The sequence below is a fragment of the Prionailurus viverrinus genome, chromosome F1 (genome assembly GCF_022837055.1).
Source record: "Prionailurus viverrinus isolate Anna chromosome F1, UM_Priviv_1.0, whole genome shotgun sequence".
Taxonomy (NCBI): Eukaryota; Metazoa; Chordata; class Mammalia; order Carnivora; family Felidae; genus Prionailurus; species Prionailurus viverrinus.
This window is the reverse complement of record NC_062577.1, coordinates 46,311,268-46,326,525: the sequence shown is the minus strand read 5'-3', so window position 1 is coordinate 46,326,525 and position 15,258 is coordinate 46,311,268. Positions and strand designations below refer to the sequence as shown.

General features: G+C 34.8%; 1 protein-coding gene across 1 annotated transcript in view; it reads left to right on the top strand.

Annotated features, from left to right (window-relative positions):
* Positions 1-9,775, top strand: part of RGS21 (regulator of G protein signaling 21) — a 30,508-nt gene extending 20,733 nt beyond the window's left edge. Inside the window, exon 5 of the mRNA XM_047839864.1 lies at positions 9,572-9,775. Within this exon, the coding sequence (XP_047695820.1) occupies positions 9,572-9,775 (204 nt within the window). The remainder of the gene's footprint in view (positions 1-9,571) is intronic.
* The last annotated feature ends 5,483 nt before the right edge of the window (positions 9,776-15,258 follow it).

The following is a 15,258-nucleotide window of genomic DNA, read 5'->3' as shown; positions in this document are numbered from 1 at the left end:
TGAATTATTGGTAGAGAGAAGCCCATGAAAATGGGCATTTAGAAGCACTTCTGGATATAACTGTCTTGCCAATTTTGTATTCCCCACCTTATATTCAGAACTTTTCTTTGCATTTTTAAGTGCCATTTCCCCAGTGTGTTGATGTTTTTGTCCTACCCCACAAGTTGCTGCTTATCAACAGTGCCCCCCCAACTCTAGAATCATCTCCAGATATAATGAGTTTGCTTATTTATTAATTTACTAACTTTGGTGCACTAATCACTAAGTGTCTAATACATGTCAGGGATTATGCTGGTGCAGATAAGAAAAAGGAAAGAATCCCTGAACAGGTAAAGCTAACCATTTTGATGGGAGGACTCCAGTTAAAAAATAATTACAATAAGCTTTCATGAGAGTTGCAGTAGGGAAATACAGGTAATGTGGTAGCATGCATCAGGAAAATCTGATTCTAGGGGGTGATAAAATATATCTCAAAAGAAGTAATTCATGAGCTTTGACCAGTGATGGGAATATAGAGGGAAATAAGACACAATAGGAGGGAAGAAAGGAAAGGAAAAACAGTGGAGAAAAGGATCAGCCAGTTCCTAGAAGCTAGTCCAGTAGGGAAGGAAGCCTAGTACTGTATGTCGCAGTGCAAACTGGGGTAATTCACCTCCTGGAGCCCAATAATTTCTGCCTCTGAAAATAAAGAGTCTATGAAAAAGAAAGAGAGAGACAGGAGAAAAAGGAGCAAATTGAGGAGGAGGTGAGGTAGGAGGAAGGGAGGAAAACACAGCTAAAGAAACCCATGAGTAACATGTGCACAGTGCTTCTACGTGGACTCATCCGATCATCGTTGTCACTATCTTACGGAGGTATAACAATCATCCACATTGTACGGATGAAAATGAACTGAGCCCTAGAGAAAAAGTAATGAGCCCTGCATCATTAAGATACAACAGACCACGAGGAGAGAGGTCTACAGCCCATGGTTTTAGGTTTCAAATTCCTTTCTTCAGATCTATTTATCTTTATGTTTGCAAAATAGCCCAGAAACCTTGATGTTTATGCTAAAGGCAAAAGTATAAAATTATCTTGGCACATAGAGTCTATCTTCCTTTCTAACAAAAGCTTTATTTCTCTTCTCATATTCTCTTTAATTTGTATAACTTCTTAAACTATGAAGCTTAGATTCAAATATGACATTAAGAGAAAAAAGAGTTGTGGGAGTATTTCTTCCAAATAATTTGCAGTATCATTTTGGGCCTCTGAAAAATTGGTTGCTACATTTCAACTCAAAAAGAAAACAGTCAGGAGTGCCTGGGTGACTCAGTAGGTTAAGGATCCAATTCTTGATTTCGGCTCAGGTCATGATCTCACAGTTTGTGGGATCGAGCCACACATGTGGCTGTGCACTAGGTGTGGAGCCTGCTTAAGATTCTCTCTCTTCCTCTCCCTCTGCTCCTCCCCTACTCACACATGCACGCAAAAGCTCTCTCACTCTCGCTCTCTCTTAAAAAAAAAAAAGGAAAACAGAAACACTCAGGTGTTTTTTGAACTTCCATGGATCCCTGTGCTACTGAAATTAATCTTGGATTAGTATGTTTGTGTTGTTGAATGAAGCCAGTCGTTCTGACTCCCCTGCAGCTGTACCAGATAGCTTTGCTTATGTACGTCTATTTTTAGCAATCCTTATACATGATCCATACATATTAAGTACATTATTTTTAGCAATTTGTGTGATTTCATATGTTATGATTTCTTTTGCTTCTTTGCCCAATTTGAGATGTTAGCATTACCTCCCAATTTGTGTCACTTATTTCTGTCTCTACAGCCAATAAGAACAAAAGGATAAAGTCTTGTGCAGGGATGAATTCCTTCTAGATGTTACAAACTTGGCTATTTTCAACTTTAATAGCCCCTTGAGAATATATTTCAGAATATTCGTGTGCCTTTAATGATGCCAAAAATGAAGTAATAGAAGAGGTGTTAGTGGTGATTAAATAGAATTATGTAACCAAAAACATGATTATAGGCGGCTTTAATTTGAATAGTAATTTTTAAGCTCTGTTGTGAATGAGGTCTGAGATGCTGCCTGCTCCATTTTAGTAAGGTGTTTTACATATGCATGCACACACCCTTTGCATAATGACAGTCTCCTGCTACACTATACATTCTAAATGAGGACAAGGCTATCTAATTTGAATGTGAGAACACAATTGAAAACTTTTCATTCAAATTATGTAAAATTATATAAAGCAAGGTTTAGGGTCACAGGAAAGCCAAATGGTACACTTTAAAATGTATTCTTCCTGATAAAATAATTTGTTGAAAACCAAAAGAATTTAAAAACCACTGGTGTAGCAAAGAGGAATTTGGCTGGCATGCCTTGTAGTTAACAAAATCACATGGGTACTAAAATATTCTGGATCTTTAGAATAAAATTGTTTTTAAACAACTACCACAAACATCATTCAGAAGGCAGTCATTTTAATGCAATGGATTGCTGTCAATGTCACCAGTGTCAAGGCCTTTTCAAAACTGACAGAATTTAAAAGCCTCTCAATGGTTGTGATGACATCTCAGCTGTCATTCTGGAAGAACCACAATTCTTGTTTTCTGAGATTGACAGTGCAGTGGTCTCAGATATCTAAGATAATTTATAATCTTTTGAAAAATAAGCATATTAAATATTGTATTTCTCGGAGTCCTTGAAACTAAAGAGTATCTTTACAAACACAATGCAAGTAACTATCATATTAGGAAATAATATATCTCTGTTTATTTCCTCAACTGAAACACTGTTCAGCCCAGGCTCTGGACCTACTAGTTTGACTGCTCAGCGAAGTCTAAGCTGCCCTGTAACTCCCAAGCAATTCAGGAGTCCCTCAATACCATACAATTGGAAAGTGTGCATCTTTAGAAGGCCACTTCCTGATGGATCTCACTTTCGGTCTACTCTGAGCTCAACATCTTTTCTGTCTTACTTTTTGAGATAGAAATCCATCCATGTATTTTCTGGTAGAACTCAGCCAAAAATCATAGTTGAAATGAATGCAAAGTTGAGGGTATGGTTGACAGACATGCCCCAGAAGTGATTCTTTTAAAGAAATTTATGTCAGAATATATATATTAGGCCCAACATTTTTCACTTTTTCCACCAGTTACTGAAAATTCAAGGCATTTTGAGAAGAAAAGACGTGACAATTTTGATAGCTTAATTCTCACATCTCACCCAAATTGACTTTTCAGGGGGCATTTAACAAAATTGATCACTCTCTCTTAATTGAAATACTATCTTTAATTGACTTCGAAGACTTGATCTCTTCCCTCCTTACTGACTGCTCTTTAACAATTGCTTTTGCTGTGCAGACCCATAACCCAACATACACTATAATGAGGGAAGGCAATCCTCATTTCTTTTCTTTTTTTAATATAATTTATTGTCAAGTTAACTAGCATACAGTTTATACAGTGTGCTCTTGGCTTCAGGGGTAGATTCCCATGTTTCACTGCTTATATACCACACCCAGTGCTCATCCCAAGTGCCCACCTCAATGCCCATCAGCCATTTCTCCTTCTCCCCCCCCACCCCGCCACACCTCCATCGACACTCAGTTTGTTCTCTGTATTTAAGTCTCTTATGGTTGCCTCCCTCTTTGTCTGAAACTACTTTTTTCCAATTCCCTTCCCCCATGGTCTTCTGTTAAGTTTCTCAAATTTCACATATGAGTGAAAACATATGATATCGTCTTTCTCTGACTTACTTTCTGCTTACATTCACTCTGCCAGGAATTTCCTCTAGTTCTATTTCTTTAAAAGAGCAGCTCAAGGGGGCACCTGGGTGGTTCAGTCAGTTAAGGGTCTGACTTGGGCTCAGATCATGATCCCATGGTTCATGAGTTCAAGCCATACATCGGGCTCTGTGCTGACAGCTCAGAGCCTGGAGTCTTTTTCATATTCTGTGTCTCCCTCTCGCTCGGTGCCCCTCCCCCCACCTCATGTTCTGTCTCTCTCCCTCTCAAAAATAAAAAAAAATAATAATAAACATTAAAAAATGTTTAAAGGGCAGCTCAAACTTAACAAATTCAAGTCTGAGTCCTGATTTTGTGTTCAAAACTATCTTCTACTTGAGTCTCCCAATCTTAGTGAATAGCAACTCTGTTCTGTTTGCTCTGGTGAAATAATTGGTAGTCATCCTTGATTCTTCTCTTCCACTCACACCCCATGTCCAATCCATCAACACTTTCTGTCACCTCATTCTTCAGAATATTGTTAAAATCCAGCCATTCTTAAAGATTGTGTCCCTCATCCCAGCTCACTATTCAATCACAAGCTCCACCCATTCTACCTTCTAGATATCTTTAAAATATGTGCATGTCCCACTAATTACATAGTTGAATTCACCATCACCGACCACCTGAACTTCTGATATTTTTTTTCATTTTTCTTCCTTTTAAACACACCCAGCTATCACACCACATGGCAACCAGTGACATGTTTTGTTGTTGTTGTTGTTGTTTTCCAAACATGTTTGTACATCACCCCTTTACTTAAAATTCTCCTCCTTGCTCTCAGGTTAAGTAAGAATTCTTTAATGAGAACTACAAGGTCCCACATAATCTGGTGCCTTCATGCCTCTCCAGGTTCTTGTCTTTCCTCCTCTCAAACCCCACCAGGCTTCTTCTGGCTTACCCACCCATCTGCAATTACTTTTCTTAATCTCTATTCATGACAGTACTTCAAAGATTTGCTTAAAATCTCATTTCCTTTGAACTGCCTTTTCAAAATCTGTCTTCTTGATGGACTTTTCACTTTAATCACCTCTTCAGATCCTTCACACAACTTCTAAGCACCCACTCAATAAAATATTTCAAATAAATAAGTTCTAGGAAAGATTACAAATGAAATGCCTACTTTTTCAGATATATATTAGTTTTTACCCTCAGAAAAATGGGGATAATAATAGTGTATATCTGATAGTTGTGTGCATGTGACATAAGACAGCCATATAAAGACTTAGTATATCGGTACTAATATTTAATAAATAGCAACAATTATTATTTACAGTTAAAATAATCATATTTAAATATCATTATGATTATTTTAGAGATAATGCCAGTGTCCAAATATTTTGCCAGGGATGAAAACAGAGTAATCAGGGAAAACATCTAGGGAGAGAAGACTTTGTATAGATGAAAGAATGCATATTTTCGGAGGCATGCAAAGAAAAAGGGAATTAGCAAAATAAATAGGGAAAAGACAACAGATACAAAAAGAGTTAGTTCCATATCATGAACTATTGAATTCTCTTTGTAGTGACAAATCTGTTTTCTCTGATAATCAGATTGAATACTTAATATTAACAGAAGCCTTTGTATCTAAATCTGTTTAAATTTTTTTTTAACGTTTATTTATTTTTGAGACAGAGAGACAGAGCATGAATGGGGGAGGGGCAGAGAGAGAGGGAGACACAGAATCGGAAGCAGGCTCCAGGCTCTGAGCCATCAGCCCAGAGCCCGACGCGGGGCTTGAACTCACGGACCGTGAGATCATGACCTGAGCCAAAGTCGGACGCTTTACCGACTGAGCCACCCAGGCGCCCCTAAATCTGTTTAATCAAGAAATCAAATATCTTAAAAACTTTACATCAAAATAGTGTGTAATGATAAGGAAATTATAGTGACTTTCCTTCTGTGGGTAAGGAAGGCTTCCCAGAGGACATTCAACTTAAGCTAAATCATAAAAGATAAGGAAAATCTATACAGAATAAAATCGTGGGGGTGAAAGGGATCTTAGATGCTGAAAACAGCACAAATAAGAGCTTTAGGTAGAGTTCCTTCAGGAACAGAAAGTAGACCAGTTTTATAGATATTGCTAAGGACAAGTAGGAGATTTTGAAACAGCACATTGGACTCTGGGTGTGAGGAAGTTCAAATGCCAAGGTAAGATATGTAAAGCTTATGTTACTAAAAATAATGGGTTTTCAGCTGAATATTCGTACAATGAAAGTGATATTTTGGTGAAACTGGTGTAGTTATGCTTTCACATGTTCAGGAGGGAAGGAAAAGACATTATAAGAAGAGGTATCAGACTAGAGGTAAATTTAATAATTTAGGAAAGAAATTCCATTATAAAAGACTAAACTGGAGAAATATGAGTGAAAAGGACCATTACAAAATTACAAAAGAAAAGGCAAATGAGGGGGGAAAATAGAGAGAGATCAGAGAAAAAAGAAATGTCAGAGATGACTCCTATGTTTTGAGCTTGAAGAACTTGGAGGAAAATAATGACATTTATACAAACATGTGGGTGTGATGTTTTGTCACTGACATTAAGCTGAATTGCCAAGACACAGTCTCTTAAGACTACTAATTATCTCCTGGGATTAGTATATCTGCTCATCACTCAGCTATCATAGCTGATGTTGGCAGCTCCTTGGTAGGAAAACAGACAAGTCAGAAAAAAAGGGGAGATAAGTCAGAAGAACAATTTTAACCTATTTTAATAAATAACATTAATTATTGGTATTATGCTGAAGTGGAATAGTTTTCTTCAAAATTCAAACATGATTTTTAACAGATATAGAAACTTTTTTTTTTTACTTTATTTATTCAGTACATATTTATTGAGTCCTTACATGGCTCAAGGCATAGAGAGGGATGCACGAAATGTAAATATAGCCTAAGTGACATAGGGTGGATATTACTTGAATGTAGCCTTACAGACATAGAAGATGGTGAAAGGAATGACTTTCAGCTAGACTAGGATGGTATGAAAGAAAATGTTCGTAGGTGGGAAAATAAAAGGAATTTGCAAGGAAGTGTCCAGCTTGGTAGAAATACAGAGCACACCTAGAGGAGAAAAAATTGTATCAGGTAGGACTATGTTGTAAAGTCCACGAATGCCGAAATCAAGGCTTTGGAGTTTTCTTTTTAATTTTTTTTTCCAACGTTTATTTATTTTTGGGACAGAGAGAGACAGAGCATGAACGGGGGAGGGGCAGAGAGAGAGGGAGACACAGAATCGGAAACAGGCTCCAGGCTCTGAGCCATCAGCCCAGAGCCTGACGCGGGGCTCGAACTCACTGACCGCGAGATTGTGACCTGGCTGACGTCGGACGCTTAACCGACTGCGCCACCCAGGCGCCCCGGCTTTGGAGTTTTCAAATAGGAAATGGGGAGTTACTGCAAGTGTTCAGTTCTGAGGAAAATAATAATAAGCCAGCACTGTGTACCAGGCACGCACCAGCCCTGCTGTCAGTGAAAACTCACCCAATGAATGAATGCCTCAGTGAGCCGACTTGCTATATTTACTATTATGGGGGATACAAAGTTAAACAAATTGCAGATGATGCCATTAAACAATTAACAGCATGGCTAAGGGAGGGAACAGGCAATATTTATCCTCATAGCCCCCCAACACAAGATAGGATTGATGAAACAGAATACCCTAGATGTTTAAAAACCACTGCAAGAGCTTGACGTCGGCCACTATTTACTGATCCCCACTATGAGGCAGGCGGTATACTAGGTTCACGACATGGCATCATGCCACTTCCCTCCTCAGAACTCTTCAGGGTCTTCCTAGTGCTTCTAGCAGAAAAATAAGAACTCTTTACACTTCACGTAAGCCCTACAAGACTCGTAGGCAACTCTCATTACAAGAACTTTCTTTGTCACACTCTGTACTCCAGCCATCCAGGCATAGCAGCTTTTCAGAACATAACAAATTCTTGCATCAGGGACTTTGCTTTCATTGTTTTTTTTTTCTGCCAGAAATGTTTTGCCCCAGATCCTTAGAAGACTCGTTTCTTCTCATCATTCAAGTTTAAATCTAAAATAATGCTATTTATTTAGTTGTTGGTTATCTTTTCCCAAGTATAGAAAGCATTTTTACATAATAGATACTCATAAATATTTGTGAAATCAGTGAATATATGGATCATTTCGTTTTATTCCTTGTAACAACTCAGTTAAGAACTATCTAGCTTAAACATGAGGAAGTAGAGCTCAGAAATATTAAAATAACTCCCCTCTGGTCACCAAGGTCCTAAGTGTTAGAACACAGATGAGAAAATTATCCCAAAGTCTTTCCACTGTCCTGTACCATCTTCCTGTATAACGAAGAAGAAATTGATTCCAGCTTTTGAGGTCTTCAGGAAGTTGCAGCATTGAACCTGAGACTTTGATGGATGATGGAGAAGGATGATCAGAGAAATAAAAGTGCAGATGTGGGATCACTGAGTAGCTGAAGTCTCTCAACAAAGAACATCTGTGAACAAATAGTGGCCTTTTCATGATTCTTTTCAAATTAAAAGTTTTTCTTCTTTTTTTTCTTCCTGGAACAACAATATTAAAATATTTTGATATTACTTATCTCATTTAGTCCTTGAAACAGTTTAAGATAGATGCTATTCCTATTCCCTTTTATACCATGGAAATCGAACATTAAAAGAAATGATAGAACTTACTTCATTCAAATGAATAGCAAGTAAGTAGCTGAGGAAAGGTTTGATTATAGGTATGTCCTCCTCTTTTAACCTCCATTTAATAAGCAAAAATTATCATTCATAGTCTTTCTTTTACCGGACCCCCAAATTATGGCATTTTTGTAATCTCTTCCATTTTGCCAAGAAACACTTTATTCAACTAATATTTATTGATTTCTTATTATATGGTAGATATTCTGCTAAAGACCAGAAAATAGAAAGATGAATAAGACAGATACAGCACCTGCCTTTCATGTTTTTAAATCTATGATTCAAATCTCTTTTGCACTTCATGAATATTTTCCATTTAAATTAGAAAACTTGGATATGAAATTTTCTGCTTCACAGAATATACCCTGGAATTTGTGTAGAGTTGGACAAGTATCTTGACAAGAAGGTTTGGGGCATTTTACAAATTTTCAGATGAATGGTGTGTCTACTATAATAGATCTCTATTAGATCTTGCTGGGAATACTCATGTATAGTAATGGTATGGGGACAGGGATACACACACACACACACACACACACACACACACACGCATACACATATAGATCTATTCTGTGGAAGGCATGGGAGTCAGTGAAGAGGGGGATATTATTTGCTTTATTTTGGCAAACAAAAAGAAACACAAATCAGAATGAAAAGCAATGATGTGTGGGAAAACAACAAGGGGAAGTATGAAAATGAGGATGGGTTGGCAGAAGCCAATCTAGTAAGTTCTATTTATTGTTATGTCTATGGAGAGTACATTGTAAGTATTAGGGTCAAAGTACTAAGGGAAAAGGATTTGTGGGAAAAGAAATTTAAAAACATGAAATATCTTGTCTGATTTTTCACCGTCCCATTTTTGTTTATAATCTCAAAATAAGGCTTTATCTGTGTCCTCTGTCAATGCCAACCCTCTCAACCTAGGAAATATAATTAAACCAAACATGTGTTCTACACTACAAAAAATAAATGTATGACCTTTCTGCTGTTTTGCATCAGATTAACTTTGTGTTTAGAAAATAAATTATATAATATGTATATCTACCATCTGTATAAACCATGTATTCCTTGATTAAACTAATGTAATTATATGCAAACTTATTTCCACAGATCAACATTGACTTCAGTACCAGGGACCTCATCTCAAAGAATATTGCAGAACCAACTCTCAAATGTTTTGATGAGGCTCAGAAGTTAATCTATAGTCTTATGGCCAAGGATTCTTTTCCTCGATTTCTAAAGTCAGAGATTTATAAGAAACTGGTAAATGGCAAGCAAGTTGGAAATCATAAAAAATGGTTTCCTTTTTTGTAAAAAAAGCTAATGATAAACCAGTAATGAAGTTAAAATTTGGGGAGAAACAAATGACAGGAGAGATCAACCTTTAATCGCTATACTCAAGGCTAAAATGTTTTAAATACACAAAAACAATATAAGTTTCTGTTAGGGTTTAGAAAACATTTTTTTTACTCCAGAAGAATACTTTTTTTAATATGTAAAGCTTGAATTTTTAAGTCATTTGTTTAGAATTATTCATTTTATCAGGTACTTAAAAATCTCCTACCGGGAGAATAAAAAGGAGTTAATAGAGATGTAATATACTCTTAAATCATAAGTGAATATTCTCATGACATTATGAATTCAAGAACTATATATCTTTGTGTTGCTGAGTGTGAGCTTGTTTAGCACCATATATGTGATTTTAAATTCCATTTACATTATTCAAAACCTTCTGTAAAAAGAGAAATTCTGAACCAAAACACAACCCTCCATTTAGTGCATTCAACTATTTCCTTTCAATCAAGATTTGCCACATAACAATGTGTGTTATGACTGTTAGATTAATTAAAAAGAAAACTGCAAGAATGTGTGCATATATAGATAATAACACCATGGATCTAACTTTGTCAAAATATATCAATTGGTTCAATTCAATGGCAGTATATAGGCATATGTGTAGGAAAGGTCTTGAGGGCACAGAGGACTGATTTTTTTAGATTTGTATGGACATAAGGAAAGAGGAGAAATAAAATGGATGAATGGACAGATAAGTCCTTATAGAATGAACTGCATAGTAGTAACTGTGCCACAAAATAAAAAAATTATATATATATATATATATATATATATATATATTGCAACATTATCTACCCAAATTAGGGACTTAAGCATCTATTCACTCATTCGGTACTGGAACTTGTTTATGGAACTCAAAGAAATTTTCAAAATGTATTTTTTGAGATATTCCTAAAACTGTTTTTTTCTATACATAAATATGAATAAGTATGAATAATTTTATGTAAAGACAAGAAGCTATAAAGATTCAAGAAAAATCTTCTGTTGCCATTTTATTTGCAAAGATTTATTTATTTTTGTTAATAACTCCAATTTGGAGATTATTTGAACATTTAAAAATGGAGGGCAAATAGCATGACTAACTTCGTGTTTCCACAAAGTATTCATTTGACAGACAAAATTTTGTCTTCTATTTTTCATGAAAAGTAAACATTTAAGCACATGCGAATGGAATATTCCCTGTACATTTGCAAATTCTTTAAAGGAAAGCATAATAAAAACTGATTGTAAAGTATTCAGTGCATCTTAAAGGTGCACTTAGTGGAACATGGTTACACACTTTTCATCATTTATTCTGAAAGTTCCAACCTTAATCTATTCTCTATTTAAATAGGAAACTTAAAAATTATTTCCAGGGAGAAAAAAAAATTATTCCCAGAGATGAAAAACATTTTAAAAATTAGAAGGAAACTTAGAAACTAAAATCACATCCTTCCTCTTAGACACACACAAAAAACACGAGATCTCAGTTATTTCCTCTAATAACACAGCTGGTAAGTGGCAGAGCCCGTGAGAACAGTGCTTCTCTCCCACAGCGCCATATTGGCTCTTGTCCCTGCAGAAGCAGTGTAGACTCCTTCCCTGTTAGAACTGTGCTGAGGCCAGGGAATCTAAATTACTACAAATCCTCAAATACCCAGGCACTCTTCCTTCCACTGAATATTCAAATTGCTTTTTTATACTGTTTGCAACTTTCCTTGTTATCACAGAGTAAGATTTCATGTTGAATGACTGCCTCTTAGGTTTTCTCTAACAATGCATAGGAAGCCACAAATCAAACTTATAGAACTAGAGAAGTAGAAGATGATTGATAATGAGCAAAAATACACTAGGTGTCAAAACAATTTGTTGAAAAATTGGGAGCTGCAGGACCAGTATTATATCTCAACCAAAGGCCTTAAATAGCCATGCTTTCCTCTCATTTCCCCCACTCATTCTCCATCCCAAGCTATAATTGTAGGTTTTCTGATTTAATGGGACAGAAAAAGGAACAATTGCATATGTTTGGAATAAAAAAGTCAGGTTTTTGGAACAGTCGGTAGTGACAATTTTCAGTAAAATATCAGATGTATAACTTCCACATGTGGCTCTATTTATGTCTCTTTCACTCCATATGTTATTTGATTTCATCAGTTACCATTGATGAGTGATTTTATGACTGGAATTTTTAAATAAAAAAGATTAACTTGCAAAAAATGATAACAACATTCACATTCCTGGTAAAATATTTAAATATTCAATGATTGTGTAATGTCGTTTTCTAAAAATATGTCATTGGCTTTAAGAAATGAAGTGCTTCTATTAAAAACTAAGCTGAGCAGTAGAATAGTAATAAAATTACAAGATATTGATATAGATGTAACCTTCAAATTTAAGAGTTTTCTCAGGCACAATGTTTTCTATTTTCTGACAGTTCCTACAGAATATATTTTAAAACAATTATGTTTGACCTCCATTAGATCAGATGTAAACAAATTAAATTATATATTCCTAAAAAAATCCTAGCTCCTTTAACAACCCATTGTGGATCTAAAATCCATGAATTTATTCAAAATCCTTTCAAATTTATTTGAATATCAAATAGTAAGAATTCGTTAATAATGATTACTTAATCTTATAATTTTATGCAAATATGGTTTCTTGTATTTGCCTAAAAAGGATCCATTTCAGCCTAAAAATAAAATCAACATTTTTTTATTAATACTATATATTGTAAAAATCTAAAACTTTTAGGGCATTGCAAAAATGGGCTAGTGTCAAACTTTATCTTCCCAAGCCTTTTTTTTAGTTTATCTATATACAGAATTCACTCTACTCACCTTCATTGCTTTACTTTTCTCTAGAGTTTTCCTAATTTTTTGTGGTGCAGTAACTAGTGTGTGTGTCTGTAGTATTTCCGATGAGACTACTCTTGGTATAATAAAGGCAGAGAAAAAAAAATTTCTGTTTCCTTTTATGATATCCTTTCTTATAAACTTAGTATCATCTCGGCTTTTAAACAATAGTAGCACTCTGGCTCATAAATCTGGAGAAAAGACTAGATTTCTTAATTGAAAATTCAAGAAACTTTCAAGTCTATTTCTTTGGACTTGAAATTTAGATTTATTTGACTTCCTTTTGTTTAAGTGGATGCTGGTCAGCTAATCTTCCCAATTATGTATGTCCTAACATAAGCAATCAATATGAATCATTGTTGAAAAACTGAAACTGAACTAAACCAAACCAAAAAACCTCTGCATTCTAAACAAAAGAAAGAAGAAGAAGAGAAGAAGGAAAAGGAGAAGAAGGAGAAGGAGAAGGAGAAGAAAATTCTGTTTAAAAATAAAAACAATTTGGTCTCAGTATCATTAGCCTTTCTCACATTTTTTTTTTCCTATGGAAAAATTCTATCTCCAGCCTTCACCCACACAATTCCTATATAACAGTTTCACCTCAATTATATCTAATGTGGGCCTGATTTGCTTCCCAATGACACAGTCAAGTAATTTATTTCACGGTGATGCCAATTAATTTAAAGTGAAACCTTTTCACAACCATGTGAAAAAGGTGGGATGTTGTCACAATAGTAATCAATTATTACATGAATAAAGAGTCACTCATTTTATGTTCCTCTTATTGTTTTGTCAGATTTGCCATTTCATTTTAATGAGAAATCATCAGGAATGAGTATCAAATGACAACTATTTACTTCAGCTTTGCCATTTCAGAAGAATTTTTATAGTTTCATACAATTACTACTTATAGTGTGTGTTTGAACATAAAATGTATACGTGTAATTCACTCTAACAATAAATGAATAGACATTTGTGTGCTTCCAAGTATAACAAGAAAATAACACTTTTTAAATGACCTCATTTCTTTAAGAAACCACATTGTTTTTTCTCCTTATTTTATTTAAGATGCAAAAACAGGATTGAATGTCTGGTAGAGGAAGAAAAAAAACCAGCAAAGTTTAATCAGGTTATTGTTTAGTCGTTAAATATTTATGCCTTGTGTTATGTGTTATATCTAGATTAAAACCAGCTATGAATATTTCTGAGAAAAGAAAACTATCTTATTCAATTCACATTCTTTTCTTGAGTAATGATTGTATAATTATCTATTCCTGGATATCTCACATAAAACATCATTGTGCTGACATGTTTTTACAGATAATGAATTTTAAAGCAGTTAGTTTCTTAAAAATATGATGTATTTTTTGTTCTAATACTTTTAACTTTTTGTGCATTTAGGAAATAAATTGTAATATTTGGATTGTTAATTTTGCGAATAATGATGGCTCAGATATAGAATATGATAAATATCTGACTCTTTTTAAAACTGATTTTAAAAAGTCAAAGTTTTCATAATGTAGATTTATTAAATATTATTGCATTTATTTCATATAGATTTTAATTTTTAATGTTTATTTTTGAGATAGAGACAGAGTGTGAGTGGGAGAGGGGCAGAGAGAGGGGGAGACACAGAATCTGAAGCAGGCTTCAGGCTCTAAGCTGTCAGCACAGAGCCCAATGTGAGGTTCGAACTCAAAAACCATGAGATCATGACCTGAGCCGAAGTCAGACTCTTAACCGACAGAGCCACCCGGATGCCCCCAGACTTTAAATAAAATATCTTATTTTTAAAGTGGTCTTTTAGGCCTCTAAAAAGTAAATATTTTTGTGCATGATGCCTTTGGAGTATTGTCTTTGTTCTACTTTCCAAATATGCCATGTTTACCGCAAAGACATAATCATGAATTCAAAATCGTAAGACTGGTTCTCCTTACTTCTTACAAACAGAAAACACAGGGGGAATTCCTATTGTCTAGTAGGAAAACTAGATTTTAAAATTAATCGTTCAAAACAGTGTTTCATATCTGGACATAAATCTTTCATGGGATCATGCCAAAAATCCATTATTAAAAACCAGGAGCACTTCAAGGGAGATTTTAAATGTTGAATTTATGATTGATCTGTTACAAGTTTTTTAGTATTCTTTACTGTCCAACAATTCTATAGATTCTTTTGTAGGATCTTCTTTTTGCTAGAAGCGGTCTTAAAATGAGTAAATAAACCCTAACACTAGAAGGTTAAAGATTGATTGGAAACTTCAAATCATGAGCCTGTTTTAAATCAGATAAAAAAACATTTTCCCAAATGTTGTTTTTATGTTAAGTGGTAGACCAATGGAGAGTAAAAAGTATCATTAGGTAGTGATTTTAAGTATATTTAGAACTTCATTGAATATCTAAGGTTATCTGTATATGTGAATGCATGCACATATCCACTGCAGGAACTCTGTTTCTGCTTAAGTTTCTGTCTTTTGAAATGAATTGCTTATTTCAATTGGTTATTTTTAAGTCCATACAAATTGTGTTTCATAATACCTCCATTTCAGATAGGAGTAAAGACTCAGAAAAAAAGAACATGAAAGCAAGTGTTAATCAATTTAGAAGATTT